The 20,165-nt window shown below is 41.3% G+C and overlaps 3 protein-coding genes across 8 annotated transcripts in view; 2 read left to right on the forward strand and 1 right to left on the reverse strand.

The window, feature by feature from the left end:
- The window catches only part of OMA1 (OMA1 zinc metallopeptidase), a 42,492-nt gene that overhangs the window by 945 nt on the left and 21,382 nt on the right, over positions 1-20,165 (forward strand). Inside the window, exons 1-4 of one of the 6 annotated variants that reach the window (XM_087730912.1) lie at positions 16,638-16,772; positions 17,738-18,266; positions 18,699-18,927; positions 19,951-20,124. In XM_087730912.1, coding sequence (XP_087587038.1) covers positions 17,758-18,266; positions 18,699-18,927; positions 19,951-20,124 — 912 coding nt within the window. In that variant the 5' untranslated portion in view covers positions 16,638-16,772; positions 17,738-17,757. Of the gene's footprint in view, positions 1-16,637; positions 17,244-17,323; positions 17,430-17,737; positions 18,267-18,698; positions 18,928-19,950; positions 20,125-20,165 lie in introns of those variants that run through there. The other 5 variants (XM_087730909.1, XM_087730910.1, XM_087730911.1 and 2 more) reach the window with 5 other exon arrangements.
- TACSTD2 (tumor associated calcium signal transducer 2) lies at positions 4,721-6,788 on the forward strand. The gene is given in 6 exon segments (XM_087734867.1): positions 4,721-4,797; positions 5,829-6,085; positions 6,088-6,243; positions 6,246-6,494; positions 6,497-6,564; positions 6,567-6,788. Coding segments are annotated over 6 exon segments (1,029 nt in total).
- LOC148052088 (uncharacterized) lies at positions 8,685-16,716 on the reverse strand. The gene is made up of 2 exons (XM_087730915.1): positions 16,373-16,716; positions 8,685-8,787 (listed from the first exon to the last, which is right to left on the reverse strand). The coding sequence occupies exons 1-2, from the start codon at positions 16,714-16,716 to the stop codon at positions 8,751-8,753; spliced, it is 381 nt and encodes a 126-aa protein (XP_087587041.1). The 3' UTR covers positions 8,685-8,750.

Here is a 20,165-nt window from a genome sequence, read left to right on the forward strand (position 1 = left end):
TGTCCACTTCTAATTGCCACTGTTTCCTGTGGAAACAAGAGCTCTTGATTGATGGCAAACTTAGTGCAACAGGCAGAAAAGTATTTGTCTTTTTAAAGAAATAAAAGCCCAACTTTTATATTCGGAGTCTTCTCTATAATGTGCAGTTCAATAAGAAAACATACTGTTTTGTATCAGTTCTTCGGTTATAATTTCATACAAGTATATTAATTAGTCATAAACAGATTGATTTTGATTGAGAAGTTTCTTGATTGCAACTTGGAAGTGTTTCATGAACTATATCACTGTGAATCTTTATAGAAAAAAATGTGCTTTAAATTTTGCGTTCTAAATCATGAGGAAACTTGACTTGTACACAGTTATTACTATTTACGCAGATATATCTTGGGCAGAGTTTCTTGGGTCTAAAATATATTTGAAAACATGAAGCGAGCAAGACCTTGAGTTTATATCTAGAGGAGTGACAATGGACTCAGTTCTTATTTAAAAAAGTATATATGTGTGTGTATATATCTAGTTCTACATAACATAAATGGATTTAATATTTTTTATGTTTACATTTTTAACTTCAGCTTTTCATTTGTATAAAGAGTTTGAAAAGCTTTAAAATTGTAGAGTTACATCCCAAGGAGGGAACTCCTTTATAGAAAGTTACAATTACTTTTCTGTCATGCCTCATAACATGTTACTAAGGGGAAGGTGCAGAACCTGATGGTATGAAAATGTGAGCCCTTGATACGCAGTGATTCTCCCAATGCAGATTCAAGAACTACGGACTTAAAAATATCGGTGAACGTTCTATGCTCTCTTCTATGTTCAGATCTGCTGGTGTGCAGCTTTAGGTCCCACTACTATGTATCATTTACAAACTTGGTGTATCCGTCTAGATAAGGCATGTTGACTCAGTCTGCATATATTCTAAAATGTCATCTTTGGGACTCCCTAATTACAACTATTGCATGGCTTTCTGTATTTCTAGTTTAAACTACACTTTTGGTGAGAAAGCATTCCCTCCCTACTTAGTTGTGGTGTGGTCTGCAGCGTAAGGTATTCTTTTGCAGTTTTGCATAGGTTACACTAGAAAAATCACACAGGATAAATGTATGTAGGAAAAGCTGTAATTAGTTCTGATTTGTAGGAAGGGAATTTTGAACCACTTGTGTAAGAGCAATATGAAGTAGATAATGTTCGTTGTCCACATACGGTCTGTTTCCAGCCATTTAAGGATGGATGTCAGTGTTACCCGAGTAGTGGTAACAATGTGCTGGCTGCATCTCTGTTTAATGATTAAAATGGGTTAAAGTAATACGGTTGTATTAATTGGATTTAACAGTGATGTTACATCAGAAGTTTTGAGTAAAACATACTTTTGCAGCAGTTTGTCTCTTGAGAAGAAGACGTGGTGCAGTATTGAGCCTTTGATACCCACATAAATTTTCTAAGAGTTCAGTAGCAGGGTGGCGTGGGAGGAAATGTAACTGCTAGTACCATCGTAATCCAGTATTATCACACGATACTGTGTGTGGATTGGAAATACCACGTTTGTGATGCTAAGTAATAATTTTGTTGGCAGGAGCCATGGTAAGAAAATAACTAACCTACTTTTCGTAATTTATTTTGACTGTGTGGTTTGTAATACGAGTTTGGAAGTTGCATGCTTCTAAGGAGATAAAAATCTATTTTACTAATACTACCAGTTCTGCTACCAAACACATATGGCATTAAATTTTTTTATTGCGAAGCTCTTTTCCCCCGCCCCCATCCAGCTATTGCTTTCATGCTAGCTTTGTTTTAGTGTACCTGTTGTGGACTAAGACGCTATTTCTATATGACGAGCTGTTACGCCTTACCAAGTTGTTGCTCAGGAGATGGGAAATGGTTGAGTAGCAAGTAGAACGATACAGTTCAAATGGAAGAGTCAACAGTTTCAAAAACAAAGAAATGATCCCCAGCCCCCCTACGATGTAACTTCTGGCAAATATCCTTTATGGGCATTTGTTGGCTGAGTCAAGTTTTGCTATCCCAGTTATCAGCAGTGCTTCTTCACAGGGATGTATGCCTTGGGTTCCAGGGGAGGGGAGGGGAATGCCCCTGTGTTCTTTTAAATAAGTAACTTTCCAAGAACAATTCAGTTGAGGAAAACAAACAAAACCCCAAGCCAAACAAACCAACAAAACCAAACCCAAACACAGCCAAACAAAAAAAGTTAACACTGTTGCCATTGACATTAAGTACTTTTATTCCTTTTGCTTGCTTCTTTGATATTCCTGATTGATGGTATACAAGAGTCTACTAATAAAGACTGTATATGCAGTACCTTGAAAGATGTGTTCCATGTTTGTAACAGCTTCTTGTCTCTTGAGCACGGTATCCGGTATTTCTTTACTCCAAGTCGGTAACAATAACCAAGTGATTCAACGAAGTTTAACACCAGTAGAGGGAGCTTTGTCACAGCTGATACAAAAAAGGGTTTGAACTAAGTGCAAACCTGTTCTTACTAGTGCATGTAAACTTCTGGCTAGTGATTAAATTTTATGGGCAGTAGCCGTGTACCTTGGTATAGATTTGTTTCTTTCATTTGTCCTTACAAACCCTCTGCTTTAGTTTCATTCAGAAAATTATCCAATGGTACTTTGTGGCAGGGATGCCAGGATGGTAGATCGGTATTTTCCACGCTGTTTTCACAGAGAACCCTGGCTGTAGGGTCACTAAGTAAGTAACGTAACGGGTTGGTTTTCATGAGCAACTCCAGTGAATTCTGAAGGTGATAGTCAGATTACCTTTCAAAGAACTATATTCATTACCCAAATTTGATTCAAGTGTGTTGGTTCTAGCTCTATTTCTGCCAGCAGCAGGAGCCAGATTAACTTTTTCCTGCTGTGCTAGCAGAGAATTTGGTCTGCTGGGTGTTACTGAGCTATGAGGACATTGCGTCGTGTAGGGGAAAGATGCCGCGGAGGTGGAAAGCAAGCAGCGCGGAGGTGCACGGTGCACCTCGACAGGCGCAGTGTGCCAGAGCAGGGCACTCTGGCGTCTGCAAGGGGAGGGAAAGGTGCTGTGCTGTTGCCATGAACCCCGCTGAGGCGGCGAGGGGCATCGGGATGCGTGCAGGGTGACTTCATCCGGCCCCACAGAGCCGGCGCATGGGAAGTAGCTGGTTGTTAACTTCCCAGTGAACATTGTAATCATATTTGATACCGAAACAAAGTATTTAATGGCCTAGATAAAAGCATTCTGGTTGTTTAATTGGAAATGTCGTGCTGTTTTACATAGACCTAGTGCCCTATTTTTATGAGATTTAGAATTGTGCTGAGAAACTGTTTCCATGGAAGCAGAGATCACTAAAGAAGTAATGCACTCCACATTTCCTACAGGATTATTCCTTTTACAGCCTGCTGTTCTAAATAATTAACTCTTGTAGTGCTGTTACAGCTTAGCATGGATTGAAGGAAATAATACTTTTTATTTTTTTTAGTGTCATAGAGACATTACATATCTATTTTTTAATATATATAAATATATATATGTATATAGGTAATCGGAAAGACTTCTGTCTTTAAAATGTCTGTTCTTTCCTTATTTACAGAGGGGGGGAATCCATCAGGACAAAAAAGTCAATGGAAAAGTGCACTTTTATTTTGGCAATTTATGCAGCTCTGTCAGGGCAACTTAAAATTATTCCTTCTTTGCCCTTCTCTTGCCACTGTTCTACACTTTTTGCTTGGCGATGGGTATATTCTAAAACCATCATTGTGCTTCTGGCCACCTTTGAGGGAAGAGACAATGTAGTTTTTAAGGTAACAGCGATGAGAATCTCCCACCAGTAGGGAAAGCAGATTATCTCATTTAGTTACCTATGGTTTTTCCTCCATACGTTACTTTTGACAAACCAGTTAATTTTTCTCTACTTCAGTGTAAGTGTCTGTAAAAAGGGGAAACTGTCAAATGATGAGGCCGAGACCATGAATGTCTGTAAACATCATACAAGCAAACTCCTGTTTACCAGAAAGCCCTGTTACTGCCCGTCCATATAGCGCTTTCTAAGTGCAAGGGCAGTGCAGCTCAGCCGTATAGAAACTGCCGTCGCTTCACTGAAGCCGGCTGTGAGCTGTAAGCTTACAGCAGTTGATGCTCTGTCCTCCAGACAGGAGAAAAACAAAACCTACTCTCTCTGAAGTTCATAATGTCAAATAAAATAAAGACAAGATATGAGTATGTAGGTGACAGTTAAATGGATTTTGACTTTGAAGGAGGCATGTGAAATTTAAAAAAAAAAAAAAAAAAGCGTATTATTATAGGTAAACGAATGACTTGGAACTCTTTTCCCATTTTTAATTTCTTAAACTATTATCAAAGTATCGTCAATATGACAACTTGAAATACCTATCAATTTTTATAAGAATTTTAAGTGTAGATCTCAATTATTTTCCAAGAAAGGTAGCTACTGTTATTTTTATCTGAAGGAAGGGGAAACGGAGAGGTGTGATGACGTGCTATAAAGGATCCAGGAACAATTTGAAGAACTTGCCTCATCTTTGCTCCCTCAAGTAGTATGTGTTTCTGTGGCTTATTTAGAAGTAGCTCTAGCTGCAAAGTTCAACTCCAGATTGTGCCCTTCTCTAGTGGCAGAGGGTATTTACATCTGGGGCTCTAATTTTAAACCTATACTGTGTTATAAATACTCACTGGCAGCCAGGGTAACTTCCCACTCTTCACACAGATGCAAGTCATCACTACAAGTAGCCCAGCTTGCCTTGATTTGAAGCAGGGCAGGCCCTCAGGAAAACAGCAGCACAGGTAAAAGGAGCTGACCGCAAGGCAGTGTGCAAGTTGTGTGGATGGGAGAATGGCATATATGCTGTTCTGTGGTCGTTACTCGTCCCAAAATAATGATTTATAAAGTGTCTGACAATGTTTGACAAATCGGATGAATGGGACTTGCTTAATGCAAACTGGAAAATATCTTTCAGCTGCTGCCAAAACACATGGAAATGGTGACTCGTGCTTTGTAGATCATTAGGACACTTGGGAGTTACTGGAGCGTACTGCGAAAGGCATTACTCAAAGTTCACGTTGAAAAATTCCTTCAGAAACGGCTAACAACTTTGTAAGGGTGATGCAAGCATGAAAATCATCATTCCTAGTACTGCCTTGGGATGAATATGTGCCAAAGGAAAGCAGGGAGGGAAGCTTTCCTTGCTGGAAGATGAGACTGCTCCTGTGCTCTGTCAGTAGGAGAGCAGCCATCAAGCTGATGAACAGTTGTTCCTTCTGAATTGGCAGCTACTCCAGGCAGCAGACACAAAACTCCAAAAGGCTTTGTTTTATAAATACATGAAAGTAGAAAGGAGGAAGTCCGTAACTGATAAGAATCCAGACAGTGGAATGAATACAGAAGCTGTGTGATGGAAGACACGGGAAAACCCATGATGGAAGCGTAGGAGTAGGATTTCTTCCAACAGAAATGGGAGAAATACCTTAAACGTGCATTTACACGGTCCATAAAAAGTCCAAAGAAGGAAAAGGGCAAGCTCCTTGTGCTTTAATCCATATGGGAAGCCCAAGGCAGGAGCTGTGCTTCAGGTTGGCTTTTGTCATTTCCCTGTTGTTTCCTCATCACGTAAGAGGGGTGGCAGGCAGCTGGAGGCAGGCATTGGTGCCGCTCCCTGGGAAGCAATAGATGAAAGTGCAGCTTGTTGACTTCTCTAGCATTTGGGTACGAGATGCCAGGTGTTACGGAAGGAGAACCTGTTTGGTGGGGCTGATTTGAATCTTGATAAAAGGAGCAGCATACCAGTGTGTAGAAACAATCCATGAATGGATTAAAGCTTCCAATATTGCCTGCTGTCACTTGGGACTTTATCCGCACTCTTCACCTGCAATGTGGAGCTTCTGTTTGAGTTTTTGCTGGGTTTGATTCTGGCGGTAGCTTCATCAGCGCAGAACAACTGTACCTGTGCGACCAACAAGTGGACGGTATGTGCCCAGGATGCGTCTGGGAACTGCACCTGCACGCTGGTAGGTTCAAATCATGAGGTAGACTGTCCAACACTGACTTCAAAATGCTTGCTCATGAAGGCAGAAGTGATCCCCTGAAGGAGAAGCGCTTCCGGGGCCGTCCCCATGGGCTGTTAGATAATGATGGCATTTACAATCCAGACTGCGAGGACAGTGGTATCTTCAAAGCCAGGCAGTGCAATCAAACCGATACTTGCTGGTGTGTGAGCACTGCTCACACTGGTGTGTGAGCACACTGGTTAGAACAAGCTGGATATACATTGAACTGAAGCACAAAAAAAGGTCCAGTGCTTTCAGTGTTCCCGATGTAGCAAACGCCCTGAAACATCTGTTCGAGATCCGATACAAACTGCACCCCAAGTACATCGCAGCTGCTAAGTATGATTCCCCATTTATCCAAATCCACCTGAACCAGAATGACTTTGAGAAATCTAGGTGTGATGTAGATATAGCCGACGTAGCCTCTTACTTTGAAAAAAAGATGACACTGTATTTCATTACAACAGTACGTTTACTGTCTCTGTCAACAGAGGTGCTCTGGATATTGGAAAAAAAAATTAAGGATTTACTATGTTGATGAAAAGCCACCAGAGTTTTGCATGAGACAACTGGTTGCTGGCGTTAGCGCTGTGGTGACAGTGGTGATACTGACTGCTGGCCTTGGCATCGCTGTGCTCGTTATTCTGAGGTGGCTGTGGACAAGAAAATATGAGAAAGTTGAGGTTAAAGAAGTGGGTGAAATAAAAGCACCAAGCTTACAGGTGCCTTGATCTGAAAAAAAGAAAGGCATCTGAAAAAAAGAAAGGCAACAACAGGAAGAAAAACAAACAAAAAAGAAGCACAAAATAGAAATAGCAAACAGAGTCAGTGTACGTGGATGAATTTGGAGAGGTTTTTTCCTTTTTAGAGCAATTTATACAGGGATTGTTATAAATTATTCTAGTTTAGTAAGAATGACTTTTTTGGGTATAAACTAATTTGGGAGTCTGTTACCTAAATATTTTAAATTAATCCCAATTTAGAGGCTAAGAGAACTGTTACAGCTGTCTATTTAGCGTAACGCAGAACGCTTTCACTGGTACTGCAGGCCTGGTTCAGCTTGCTTAACTACTCTGAGTGGTTCTTGCTATATCTACTTATGGAAATTAAATACTTGTCTTAGCGGAACTGAGTTATATAGCTGCTTTTCTGTTGGTAAAGACTTCCTTTAAAATGGGGGGGTTAAAGTTGCTGGAACTTTTTTTTAATCAACAAATAATTTAATAAATATTACTAAATAACCAAATAAGGTTTTAATAAGATAATCTTCAGTACTAGAGGTTTTTATATGGAGCCATTTGTTAGGAATCATTCCTGGGGTGGCTTTCCAGTGAGGAGATCCCAGGTTTCTGAGTTTGTATTCAGGCGGCACAGTGAGCTATTCCCACTTGTGCTCTTTAACAAGGGTCTGACACTCCTAGTCAGCAAAGCTCCCTTGATCCCAATGCAAGTGTAAGTTAACCTTGGTGTTCTGCCCAAATTCAAACTCTGGTAATAGCTTTCTGTCTACCTAAATTCCCCTTGCAATTTTAATGGGAGGAGATATTTTTCAGTGTTATACAGCTTCACAGAAATACTACACAATGCTTCAGGACAGCTGAAAAAGAGCTTTATTCCAGTAGAGCTGCAGGGGGAATTTAAGAGCAGAGTGTAATTACTGAAGTTGGAATTTGGCCAAGACGCTAGAACTGGACTTCTTTGCTACCTACTCATCTGCCACATTCCTTGTTTGGGAGGTCATATCCACCATGAAGGACATTTTAAAGAAAATAATGCTAGTTGTTGAAATGCTGGCAGTTATGTTGTCTGTACGGTGTATGGATGTCTGAAGTCCCATCAGTCTAATCTGCTTACGTTCCAAATGAGACCGCTACACATAGGCATGGCAGCAGGGTCAGCTCTTTTATTCTGGTAATTAGTTTCAACATTACTAGTTTGAAATTCTAATAACAGTCAGTAATGTGCTGCTTCTAGGACAAACTATTAAATATGCATCTCTGATTCTACTGAATGAAGAGGATACCAGGAAAAAAAGTAAAGCTGCTTTGATTCTGTTTCTGCCTTTGTTTATATAGAAGAGACTTGCTGTTTGGGGGGTGGGGGCGTTTGTTTGTTTAATATTTTTTGGCTCAACATACACCATTTCCATTTATCCTCATTCTTGTTCACTTACCTGCTGGAAAAATTGGGGCTTTGGATACACAGGATGGGGCAGATGCATCACGCTTCCCCAAAATAAGTTTTTTATGCAATTGCATCAGCAGTATTACGACACTCAAAAACTTCTGGAGCAGGGTCTATAGTTTATTCTGTGACTGACTTACAGCAAGACGTCCAAGCTGGTTGTTTTTCAGTCCAGTATACACATTAGTACTGATAGAAGATGAAGTGAGAATTTAATATCTAGGCTGAATTTTCCCAAGTCCCATAGGAAAATTCAGAACTTAGCCTAACTCCACATAATTTTGCAATTAGGCTTTTATAATATGGATTAAATTAAAAATGCGGAGCTGAGTAGCCCTCAGTGCTGAAGAAATGTAGGATCAGAATGAAAATTTTCCAAGTACCTTGCTTAACCACTTTCTTAATTTATGCAGAGCTGATAAAAGCTTTGTGTTTGGGCGGTTGGCGCTGTCCTTCCATCAGAGCAGATCATGAAATGTGCCATCTTTTCTGGGGATCTGCTGTGGCTTTCAACATTCTTTTAAAATCACTGTATTTTCCTCATTTCTGTCATAAGAAAAAAAAATATTTTCAAGGTGAATGATGAGATATTAAAATAGAATATAAACACGTAGGCATAATTTTGATTAGGAGAGGCAAAAGTGACTAATCGTTGAAAAAATCTGAAGACGTAACAGTTTCAGTATCTTTCTTTGGCTCCTGCTTTTCTTTTTAGAAACTGAGATTGAGAAGAGAAGCTGTTGTGGTGCCATTCATATTTTTATTAATCATTAAAGGACTGCCCCATGAAAATCACGTGTTGTGGTCAGTTATTTCCTTGCTAGTCATCAAGCACCAGTAGACTGCGTGCTGCTAGGGGACTGGAAATGCACTAGGGTCATTTCATGGGAGCGATAAGGTGTGTGTCTGCAATTAATCAAAAGAATGGGAAGATTAATTGCAGTGCAGAGCTCAGAGAACCTCTCTTTGGATTAGATCATTCTACTTGAATAAAGCTATGTAAAGCTACGGTAGGATCTGGACTTCATAAACCAAACATACCCACTGCTCCTGCTACGCACTCATTTCTCTCCTGCTGCTCCAGTCATACCACCTCCCGGGCTAGATATTAATATCTTTTTTGCACATGGTAGGTCAAGTATTTTACTGTAAAAGTCCATGATGTTCAGCTTGTTTGACTTTCTGTCCACTGCTGATGTGCTCACCGAAAAGGAGAAAATGCAGTCCCTGTCAGCTTTAAATTTTGCAAAATTAAAATGCTTTTTATTATTCATTCTAATTTAGAAGTTTCTAGTTATCCTTTTCCTGATTACATCATCCTGTTTTAATGGTGTGTTTCTTTGTTGTATTTAAGTAATTACGCTTTATACTCTCTGCAGTGGGATCCGTGAGTACAGCCAGCATGGTGATAGCGATGGTGGCGTTATGTTCTAGGCGGCACTGGCTGACAGCTTTCAAGCAGTGCCCTGAACAACGTGATTAACATCAATCCGGTATCAGTTTCTGTGGGGTCTGCTCAGGCATAAATGTATTCAGGGGATTGTTTTGTTTTGGAATGTTGTTTTAATACTCTGTATGTAGAAATACGTACATATTTATGCACCTGTCTGTGGGTAGATACAGAAATAAACCCATAGCTGATATGAAAGAGTGCCTTTGTGCTATTACCTACCTGGATTATGTAACAGCAGGTATGCTTGCTTTAATGAAGGTAGAGCTGTCTGTTGCCTAAATTATGTTCTGCAACTCCAAGTGGCAAAGGGCTGCCTTAGAAAGTTCAAAATAACCACTGGCAGAGAAAAAAATTCCTGTCTCTGTGCAATGGCTCTGAAGAGGATAGTGCTGCCCTTTCCGTACAGTGCTACTACCTTTGTGCAACTGCATAAAGCGGGTTTGGGCCTTCGCTTTTAACTTTTAGTTAAAACTTTTTTAACCACTCAAGATCTGAGGGAAGTGCCAGAAGCAATGCCAGCACTACAGCAAGGAAATGAAAGATAAGGATTCATGGAAGGATTAAAACCCTCTTAAACTCTGTACCCTCTATTCCCCCTGGTAAAATCCATGTCTGCTTATAGATGCAAGTATATATTCTCCAACACATTGACACAAAATCCCTGCATTAGTTCTGGTGTGTGTACACACATGTCCGTTCCCACACCTGTACTTACAGACACACACATCACTATTTATGTTAGAGCAGGCAAGCCCCAGGGAAAGCTTTGTGGCAGCAGATCCTACGCTGCACTCAGCCAGCCTGCAGCCTGCTATAGCTCTTATCAGTGGTAAAATAGCCCAAACCTGCTGCTGTTCTGGAACCACAAAGAGAATCCTCTTCTTGTCCCATCTTCCCCCGATTAAGAATAATCTCTTTATGGCTATTTAGACTGGGATTATAGCCGGATTAGGTTAAGGATGTGAAACAAAATGCCTGCTGCATAAATGCACCCCACCCCTCTCTTCTTTAGATGGTAAAACACCAGCATGCCGGTGATGTTAAGCACTTAATGACAACTAGATACAAGATCCCCCCAATAGTCCTTAAAATGTTTAAATCTTGGGGAATCACCTTAGAAAAAACAAACCACTTTTTCAGAAAATAGTTAAAGAAGTAACAAATTGGCCTGTCCTCCACTTCTCCTTAATTGGACCAATTAATGCTATTAAACAGATAGTCTTCCTCGTGCAGGTATAATTATCCTTTTTCCAAAGCGTTTCCACTGAGTTGCCTCAGGGCAATTACCTCTTTTTTTAATACTAAGATTAATCTTGAGTCATTACAATTGCTATCAGAGCAGGAAAAATCAACTTCCAGAACTTTTACAATTATTATTCAGCAGTTCTGACAAGATCCCTTGTACCAGGATTTATCTAGTTAAAATTTCATACACGCCAGGCAGCCTGACAAGATTCACATCTCATTTTCATGAGGATCCCTATTTGCCGAGGAATAACACTGTTACGGTCCTACTCCAGCACAAATCAAGTGCCACAGAAACAGTTAGGGAGACTTTGTATTATCTAAATGAAAGACTGAATGAGAACGCATTTCTAATTTTCCACTGAGATTTTTACATGTGGGCCCAACAGTACTGGTGGCATATGCACCCAACCTTTTTCAGCTAAGTTGTATTTGAAATGTCTGTCCTTGCAAGGCTTGAAATGAGAAATCGCAGCATTTTTTCTCTTCTGGTTGCACCCAGGAAAGCTAAGTGGAACAACTAGAATGTAATTGGATGTGGCTATGCTGTAGCCACTGCACTGTGCAGTGTGGACACACTCATTTTTAGCACAGGTCTGTTGAATTCTCCTTTTTTCTTCCTATCTTCATGTCCTCTTTTCTGTTGTTAGAAATAAGATGGCTTTCTAACTGTCTCAATTCTGCTGAAGGACTTAAGCAAAATCTCTCAAGTATAGAAAGTTAATGAATGCTCCCCTTTTTCAGTCTCTCCAAATAAATTTTGCATTTTAGAGAGCTAGTAGAAGTCGTCTGTGATATTTTCTATTTTCACAGATGTTTTTATGCAGGTCAGCTGCTTTAAAAGCAGTTTACAAATTATGTGCAAGAATTAGTGAGGAGAATAAAAATTATTAAGTGCTAGATTCTCAGAATTTCTGTCAGTTTTGCAACTATTAAGCATCCAAGTTGCCCTCTAAAGTGCAATGGTTGTCAGATCTGGCAAGCTGAAAGCAATACGTGATGCTGGAGTTCATTTTCATTACTTCATCTTAAGGCCCTCAAAATAAGAAGTTCCTAAAATGTATTTAATCTGAACGTTTGTACATTTGGTTCCTTAACTCCCAGTATCTTGCTGTCCTGGTTTCAGCTGGGATAGAGTTAATTTTCTTCCTAGTAGCTGGTATAGTGCTGTCTTTTCGATTTAGGAGGAGAATAATGTTGGTAACACACTGATGTTTTAGTTGTTGCTGGGCAGTGCTTACACCAGTCAAGAACTTTTCGGCTCCCCATGCTCTGTCCTGTGCACAAGAAGCCGGGAGGGGGCACAGCCAGGACAGCTGGCCCCGACTGGCCAAGGGCTATTCCATGCCATATGACGCCATGCCCAGTATATAAACTGGGGGGAGCTGGCTGGGGGGCAGCGATCGCTGCTCGGGGACAGGCTGGGCATCAGTCGGCAGATGGTAAGCATTTTCATCATTTGTTTTTCCCAGGTTTTTTTTTTTGTTCCTCTCTCTCATAGTTTTCCTTTTCATTATTATTATTATTATTATTATTATTATTATTATTAGTTTAGTTTAGTTTAGTTTAGTTTAGTTTATTTCAATTATTAAACTGTTCTTATCTCAACCCACGAGTTTTCTCACTTCTGCTCTTCCGATTCTCTCCCCCATCCCACCAGGGAGGGGGGGAGCGAGCAAGTGGCTGTGTGGTGCTTGGTTGCTGGCTGGGGTTAAACCACAACAGTCCTTTTTGGCTGTGGGGCATGAAGGGTTTGAGATAACAACTGATTAACCAGAGCATATTAAGGAATTTATATCTGTTAACAGTTGCAGGTCACAATAGTGATTCATCTGTTCTCAATATTAGTTTATCTGATCTGCCCCATGCTCTTTTTTTTGGTGTTTTTTGCAGTTTGCTATGCTCTGCAGTGATTAGGGGTGGTTTTGCATGGGAGATTTGTTATTGAAACGCTGACCTTTAGCTTTATCTGGTATTTAAGCTTTGTACTGAAGCCATTACTGTACTTTGGGTACCACCTTGTGGAGACAATTAACAATTATACTTCTTCCTCTGAGACGGTTTTTATGGAGGAAACACAAAATGGCACCTTTGCTACCTTCTTCTATGATGTTTCCTCCTTCATTACAATAACTTTTCAGTATCTTGAACATCCTCTATCGCAGCTGAAACCAGGACACTCGTCTATAATTATCTTACCCCAGGGAAGAAGAAAAATAGCTAACGCACTTAACTCTGGGTTGACTAGCATCCTGGGCCAGCAAGGTACACAACACTCGTGCAAGTCAATGTAAGACTGGCAGCACTAAGTGATTCCCAGGAATGCCAGTGCTGAATAAATGGCACTCACAAACGGGACATCTGGGATATCAAAATCAATTCTTTAGTAGGAAGGGACCCTATAGTCTTTTGTGGCTTTTACTGAGAGTCTTTCATTAAAATACTGTAAAACAGCAAGCAAAGACCACTCCTTACTTACCACCTCTTCACCAATGTTTTGGAAAGAAAGGACTGTGTTGAATTTTATAACAACTTTTAGAGGAACAGTTTTGCAGTAAACTTCTGTTTGGTTGAGTAATTTCATCCTCTGCATTTTGAATCTACTTTTTTTTTTTTTACATCAACAACATAGATAATAAGCAGAAATAGTTATTACCTATTAACAAATTCTTAAATAGCGTCTACTAACTGGTATGTCAATGCGGCAAGGGACACTTAGTACACAATACAATACACTCACAGTGGGTCAAGACAGGATATTCTACTGAACAACATTTGGAAAAATCTTGATATTTATGAAAAGTGTTGCCTAGTCTTTTAAGTGCATGTGAACTCCTGGGATTCCAACTGGACAAACAGGCTAAGTGGCATTAAATCCAATTTCTGACTTGCAGAAGGCTGATGGAGTATGTTGTTTCTGCCAAGATTTTAGCCCAACACTAATGAGAAGAAGTGAATTACACTGAAACTTGAATGACAAAACCATCGATTAATACTTAGTTTTTGCTTGGATTTATATAAAAGCCAAATAACTTTTTCATTTGAAGCTGAAGACTGTACCTGTTAATGGACAACTTTTTAATTGCGATGATTAAAATTGGTAGCAGGGAGACTTTAGTACCAAATGTTTCTACCTGAGTATACAGAAAAATATTTTCTTTTATATTTACAGTGAAACTGTTTTTCATTACTTTTATTGGATTTGACATTTGCTTGTGTGAATAATTTCATATACATACAAAATCTCATTCAGTTCAGTACAACAACTTATATAGAGAGATACACAAATACTAATGGCCACGTCTACACAGGAAAATTCTACCTGTGAAAGTGTTAACTGCTTAATTGTGCTAAGGACTACTGCATAGTGTATGTGGAGAGCAAAAGCTTTGATAAGCTCCTATCTAGTCAGTCAAGGGGTTTTGATATTAAGTGGTTTTCTCCACAGCAACTTGAAGCAAAGATTTGGGGACAGGTAATGATAAATGACTGTGAGCTCCATCCTACCATGTGCAGAGTTCACAGGTGTTTCATATGCATTTCATCTTTGGGGGGAAAAAAAAAAAAAAGACAGCTGTGAAAATGCTTCACGATCTGAATTCACTCTACAGATCAGTTTTTCAGCAATGAAATTCAGTGCCATGCTGAGGTTCATCAGAAAACCTATACATCACTTCAGACCTCTGAGTGGGTCTTATGCAGTCTTAAGCCATGAAAGCTTGCCTTCCGGTCTTCTTCAGAAATGTGAATTACAGTCTTTTTTTGAAGAAGAGATGAGGCTAGAAAACAAAATCTCAGCTACAAACCGAGTCTTAAGCTCTCTCTAAAGCATAGAACTTTCTCTCTTATTTCCTTAGAAAAAAATAGTTCTATGTATATATATTCATTAAAATTCAAGAGGAGCCATGGTACAAATGACTAGTTAGAATGTTTTTTTAACTATATGTCTATTTAGAGAAAAACACCACTTTATAACTATCCAGTTGTTCAACTGTTTACCAGATTTTCATACAGAGAGACATTTAGTGTTGATATCTGATAGAGAGATCCTATCATTACCTGTGCTGTATTTGCTGCTTGTCTGCTTTGAAGTTTTAATTATAAGTGATGCCACCTGGGGAGACTTTAGGAGTGCCGAATGTAGAATACAATTTTTAGCCCCATCCTTGCACACCCAAAACATCCATTGAGTTTAACAGGAATTTAGGTGAGTCAGGAATACAGAAATAGCTCCTATACCCTCTATGCAAACAGTTAAATAATGCAATTGGAGAAACAAATAATAGCAAAAAGAAATATGCTAAGAAAAAACCACAACATTTTCAGCTGACTTGAAATAAGGTGGAGACTCTGCAAGGTGGAAGAATGACATTTGCTCCACAGAACAAATGGTAAAAAGCCCTCATGACTGGCTTAGGAACAGAGAATTCTAGGTAAAGAAGACAAGAAAAGCAGGCAAATACAAAGTCTAAGAAATAAGGACATTAAGCATCAGGAGACATTCATGATAGCTTCCATCTCAGTTCTTTATTTCTTGACAGCTGGGACACACACAGGCCTTAAGTTAGACAAACTGCCTTTCTGCTGCTACAGCTCAGCTGTTCTTGTGACTGGAGCTGACAGTCACAAAAATTAATGCTGTGCTAATTGACTGACACATTTTACTCTTCATGCCCCTTATAATAATGGAGGCTGGGCAGGTCTTAAAGGAATTGTGTCTACTGAAAATAGACTTTCTACCTATCACTACATAAGGTTTCTTCTTGGCCTGGACTCCAAGATCTGGTCAGTATGTATTTTCCTTGGCAGCGGACACCAGTGCTTAAGAACTGTCACGCGAGAGGGCCTCAGCAATAAAAACGGATGGACTAATGAATACCTCAGCCAACACTGAACAATACATGACTGTGCTCATACACAGAATATGTGACTGCTGAAGGCAAAGACCTGTGTTCCTTTACCTTTCACAAGGAGAGGGCCGTTGTTTACATGCAAGCCCCCAAGGCTTGTATGAAGCCTGGGCTGCTGTCATTACCACGTCCCAGCCTCACCCTTTCACTCAGCAAATAACCTGTTTTTCACATCGCATCATTTAAGATGTACTTCTGTCAGCTAGATAAGTAGGCCAAAAGTTATGTATTATCATTATCAGCTTGCCCATTTTCCTGGATTTGGGCAAAGTCCAACATCACCTCCCCACCTACCACTGTCACAGTAGAGCTGACTGTTCCCTTCCACAGGAGTGTCACCAGCCCTCTCTGGTAGCAGGAAGCACTCTGACACTTCAGGTCTCCAAAACCAGCAAACAGGCCAAGGCATAACACACTGAAAAGGGCCTAAACGTCTGGCTCGGGACCTCTTAACAGCCACGCCCAGCAACGCAGGAATCAGAGCCAACCCCAGCCATGAGGTGAGGCATGGCAGCACACAGACCTCACGGCAACAGCACAGCTCTGCGCCTCCTGAAGGGAGGCCCCCGCTCGCCTCCCTCCGCAGCCGAGCCGAGGCCGCCGTCCCTGCCACAAAATGGCGGACCACCGTGCCTCGGCCGCCCCCTTCACCTCGCGCAAGGGGGCTCGAGGCAGGGGGCGGAGCCTCCACAAAGCGGCGGCGATGGCGCGGGGGGCGGGGGCTGCCGCCGCCGCCGCCGCCGCCGCCGCCGCCGCCGCCGCCGCCGCCGCCGCCGCCTGAGGGAAGGGGCGCGGAGCCGAGGCTGTGGCTGGGGCGGTGCCGGGCCCGTCCGGGCCCGCCTCCCGCCCTCTGCCTCGGCCCGGCATCGACGGCGTCTCCGCGTCGGCCCGGTCTGACCCCTCCTCCTCCGCCTCCCGGGGTGGTGAGTAGGGGAGCCCGGTGGAGGAAGTCTTTCCCGGCGCAGATCCCGAGGACGTCCAGCTGTGACGGCGGCCAGAGCTGCCCCCCCGCCCCGGGCGGGCGCTGCTGAGTGACTCGTCTCTCTCTCTCCTGTCCGCCCCCCCCCCCCACGTCTGCCCATATCACGACAGTCGCGCCAGCACCGAGGTCGGGGGGTTGCTTGCGTGCGGGATGGCGGGCGCTGAGGGCCGGCAGCTGAGGTCAGCCCCCAAGGGCGGCTCGGGGCGTCAGGCCGCTGCCAGAAAGGGAGGACGAGGAAAAGGCGGGTGGCGCCGGCAGTGCAGTTCCTCTCTCTCAGAGGAGAGGCGGTGCCGGCGGGGGGAGCGGAGGCCGCTGTTAGACCCAGCGGCTGAAAATAAGCGCCACGGGGCCCCTCGGGCCAGGGGTGACTGGGTGCCGAGGGCTGCCCGGCGGGAAGGTGTTTCCATGCCCGGTGAGTGAGAGGCTACCGGCTGGGAGACACTTGGTTTCGCTGTGTGGAGTCGTTTTGTTTCTAGGCCGGGTGCAGCAGAAATGCACGCTGCGTTCAAGAGAAAAATATTGGCAGAGTGCTCAATAGATCCCGTTTTTCCTCAGTGTGTATGAATGGCACCTGTGGCAAGGAGCCCAGCACTGAAAGGTGATGATGCACACTTGTCTTCCACAAGGGACACCTGCAGCCATTCTGATTGGGTGGTAATAAAAGCAAAAGAAAAAAATTACACTTTGTTTCATTGTCAGTGGTAGAAGACCTTGACTTTTTCACAGTGGAAAGCAGATTGGTACCTTAAAGTTGCGACAGGATGCAGCTGTAACTGTGACTTTTTTTGTGCCATGCAACTGTTGACAAACAAATCCATGGTATCTGATCAGATGAAATGAAGTTTCAGAGTTTCGTGTTTGGGTGGTTTTCTTAATACCTCTCTGCTATTTTTTTCTTTGTTTCAGGGTAACCAACCAAAGAAGTTATGAATATCATCTGTGGTCTAAAGTTGCCCGGCAGGAACTGTGTTTTCTTTCATTTGGCTTCTTTGACCAAGCAGGAGAAGTGCAATAACCTCTATAGGTCTTACGCAGGATATTGCCGAACTCAAGTCAGTTGTACAAAAGATAGATGCCAAAGACTGGATTTGAGTGGAAATACTAGAAACTGTTTTTTGACTGGTAGCCCTGACTCCTGTAGAAACTTCATCGGTAAAAGACTGATGTGTCTTTTGAATGTCCCAAATACAGAAGTATACAAGATTGCACACTGCAGTTCGGGAAGGTTTTGCTTCCAGTCTTCTGGGCCTTTGCGGGAGAAGATCACATCCCTCCAGATCAGTTCTGTAGGGCAATTCGCACATCATTTTTCTGCTTGGAACATTCATATCATCAGATCTTTTCACACATCACTGTCAATTCAGGCTGCACCAGTTCCTCTTTTCTGGATTATTGTTAAGCCAGCTCAGAAATTATTTGCTATCGTTCTTGGCAGGTAAAATACTATTTTACTTCCTCTCTCAGTGTAAGAGCCTATTATGCAAAGATGTGTTCGTGAGTTTGTCGCGAATGGTAGGTGTATTTGTAGTGTTTTCAATTTGATATCTGCAAAATTTTGTAGGACTGGGGCCTAGACTGAGAGTTTGCTCAGCAAGAAGTTGTTTCCATTATCTGAGGTGTTAGATGTATCTTTTGCCCTTCTCATTCTCATTTATATGTGGTAGAGGGAGATGAACAAAGACACTAAGGGGCATTCCTTCCTCTCCTGTGAGAGGGAAGAAATGGAGTGGAGTAGAAGCCAGTTGAAGTATAATCTTCCATAAGCTCTTTCATGAGGTGAGACTGTAATATAGAATACAGAAAAGGGCAGACACTAACAAATTCCTTTTTAACTATGTCCTAAGTTGACACTGTTTGTATCTTACAGGAGCATAAGAAATTGGTGGAAGGCACTTCCTCCTAATAAACGGGAACTTTTTAAAGAAAGTGCAAGGAAAAATAAATGGAAGATTCTCCTGGGTGTTAGTAGCTTAGGAGTTTTATTTGTCGTGTTTTATTTTACTCACTTGGAGGAGACACCCATCACTGGGCGCGCTCGACTGTTGGTGTTTGGAAAAGAGCATTTTAGGGAACTGTCACAGATGGAATACGATATGGTAAGATTTAAAAAAAAAATTCAAAATACTCTAAAATTGTTAATGCCTTTTTTAGTGATGAGGTAGTCCAGTTAATGGGATGGGCAAACATACCTAATGGTGTCCTAATAAGTTTTGAATTTCATGCTCAGAACCCTGCAGAGCACTCCCATCAGTTACCCCCTCCTCTTGTCCCTGTCCTTTTTAAGAGTTCCCTTTCCATCAGCAAGCCATTCAGGAACACATGATGGTTAAAGAATGCATTATATGTATGTAGCAAACATTTCTAACTGTGTTATTGTAATATAACAAGAAATATAGAAATCTGGTAGAAGCAGTAAAAACATAGTTAATAGGTACAAGCTCAGAACTGTCTCATTTTCTGTGCTGATTTGAGCGTTCTTTGGCACTTGTTTAAGGTCCTCTCTTCTAAGCTGTCACTTTGCAAGGTAATACTCTCCACCTGTATTCAGTTCTACTTCTTTTTTTTTTATTGGATCAGCTAATTTTTCTTTACTTGCTTTCTTTTAAGCTGTCCATTGCACTAATTTCTGTAACTTTTTGTTCTGTGACTTTCTGTTCTAAAGCCAGTGAAACGTGATAATTCATACACAAATGTCGCTGTATTCCTGGCTGACAGAGAATGAGAGATAAGAACAGAAGAAGTACAAGGATATATTCAAATTACATCTTTTATATAAATTTGTCCACCTTACAAATTACAACAGAAGTATATGGATACAGAAAAATTATAAATTCAAATGAAATTCAGGAAGGTATAGAAGGGTTTGCCAAATTGTGATGCCAAGCTTAACTGTATTATCTTATTTTTGATCTGTGGTCGGTTTGCTTCCTTTTAAGTTTATTAATCCTTGACTTGTGGGTCTGAAAGCCTGAACTCTAGTATTTTGCCTTCGGCTATATGAAAGAAAAATGTATTAAAACTTATATTTAACTAAGTTGTATGTAGCCACTAAATTAGTTTACCAATTAGTCATTTACTGTGTATTGTTCTGCATGGCAATCAATGAATTTTTTTTTCAGTGGGTGGAGGAATTCAAAAATAAAATGTTACCTGAGACAGATGCACGCTATCAGGTTGTGGAAAGAGTTGTTGGTCATTTATCTGAAAGCAATAAGGACATCCCACAGGTCTCGGCGCTCAAGTGGGTTATCCATGTGGTAGACAAACCAGATGTAAATGCTTTTGTGCTTCCAGTAAGTTGCATCCAATACAAAAATTATTAATAATATTGAAA

The sequence above is a fragment of the Nipponia nippon genome, unplaced genomic scaffold, assembly GCF_047370975.1.
Source record: "Nipponia nippon isolate SJK-2023a ecotype South Korea unplaced genomic scaffold, ASM4737097v1 scaffold_5, whole genome shotgun sequence".
Classification (NCBI taxonomy): Eukaryota; Metazoa; Chordata; class Aves; order Pelecaniformes; family Threskiornithidae; genus Nipponia; species Nipponia nippon.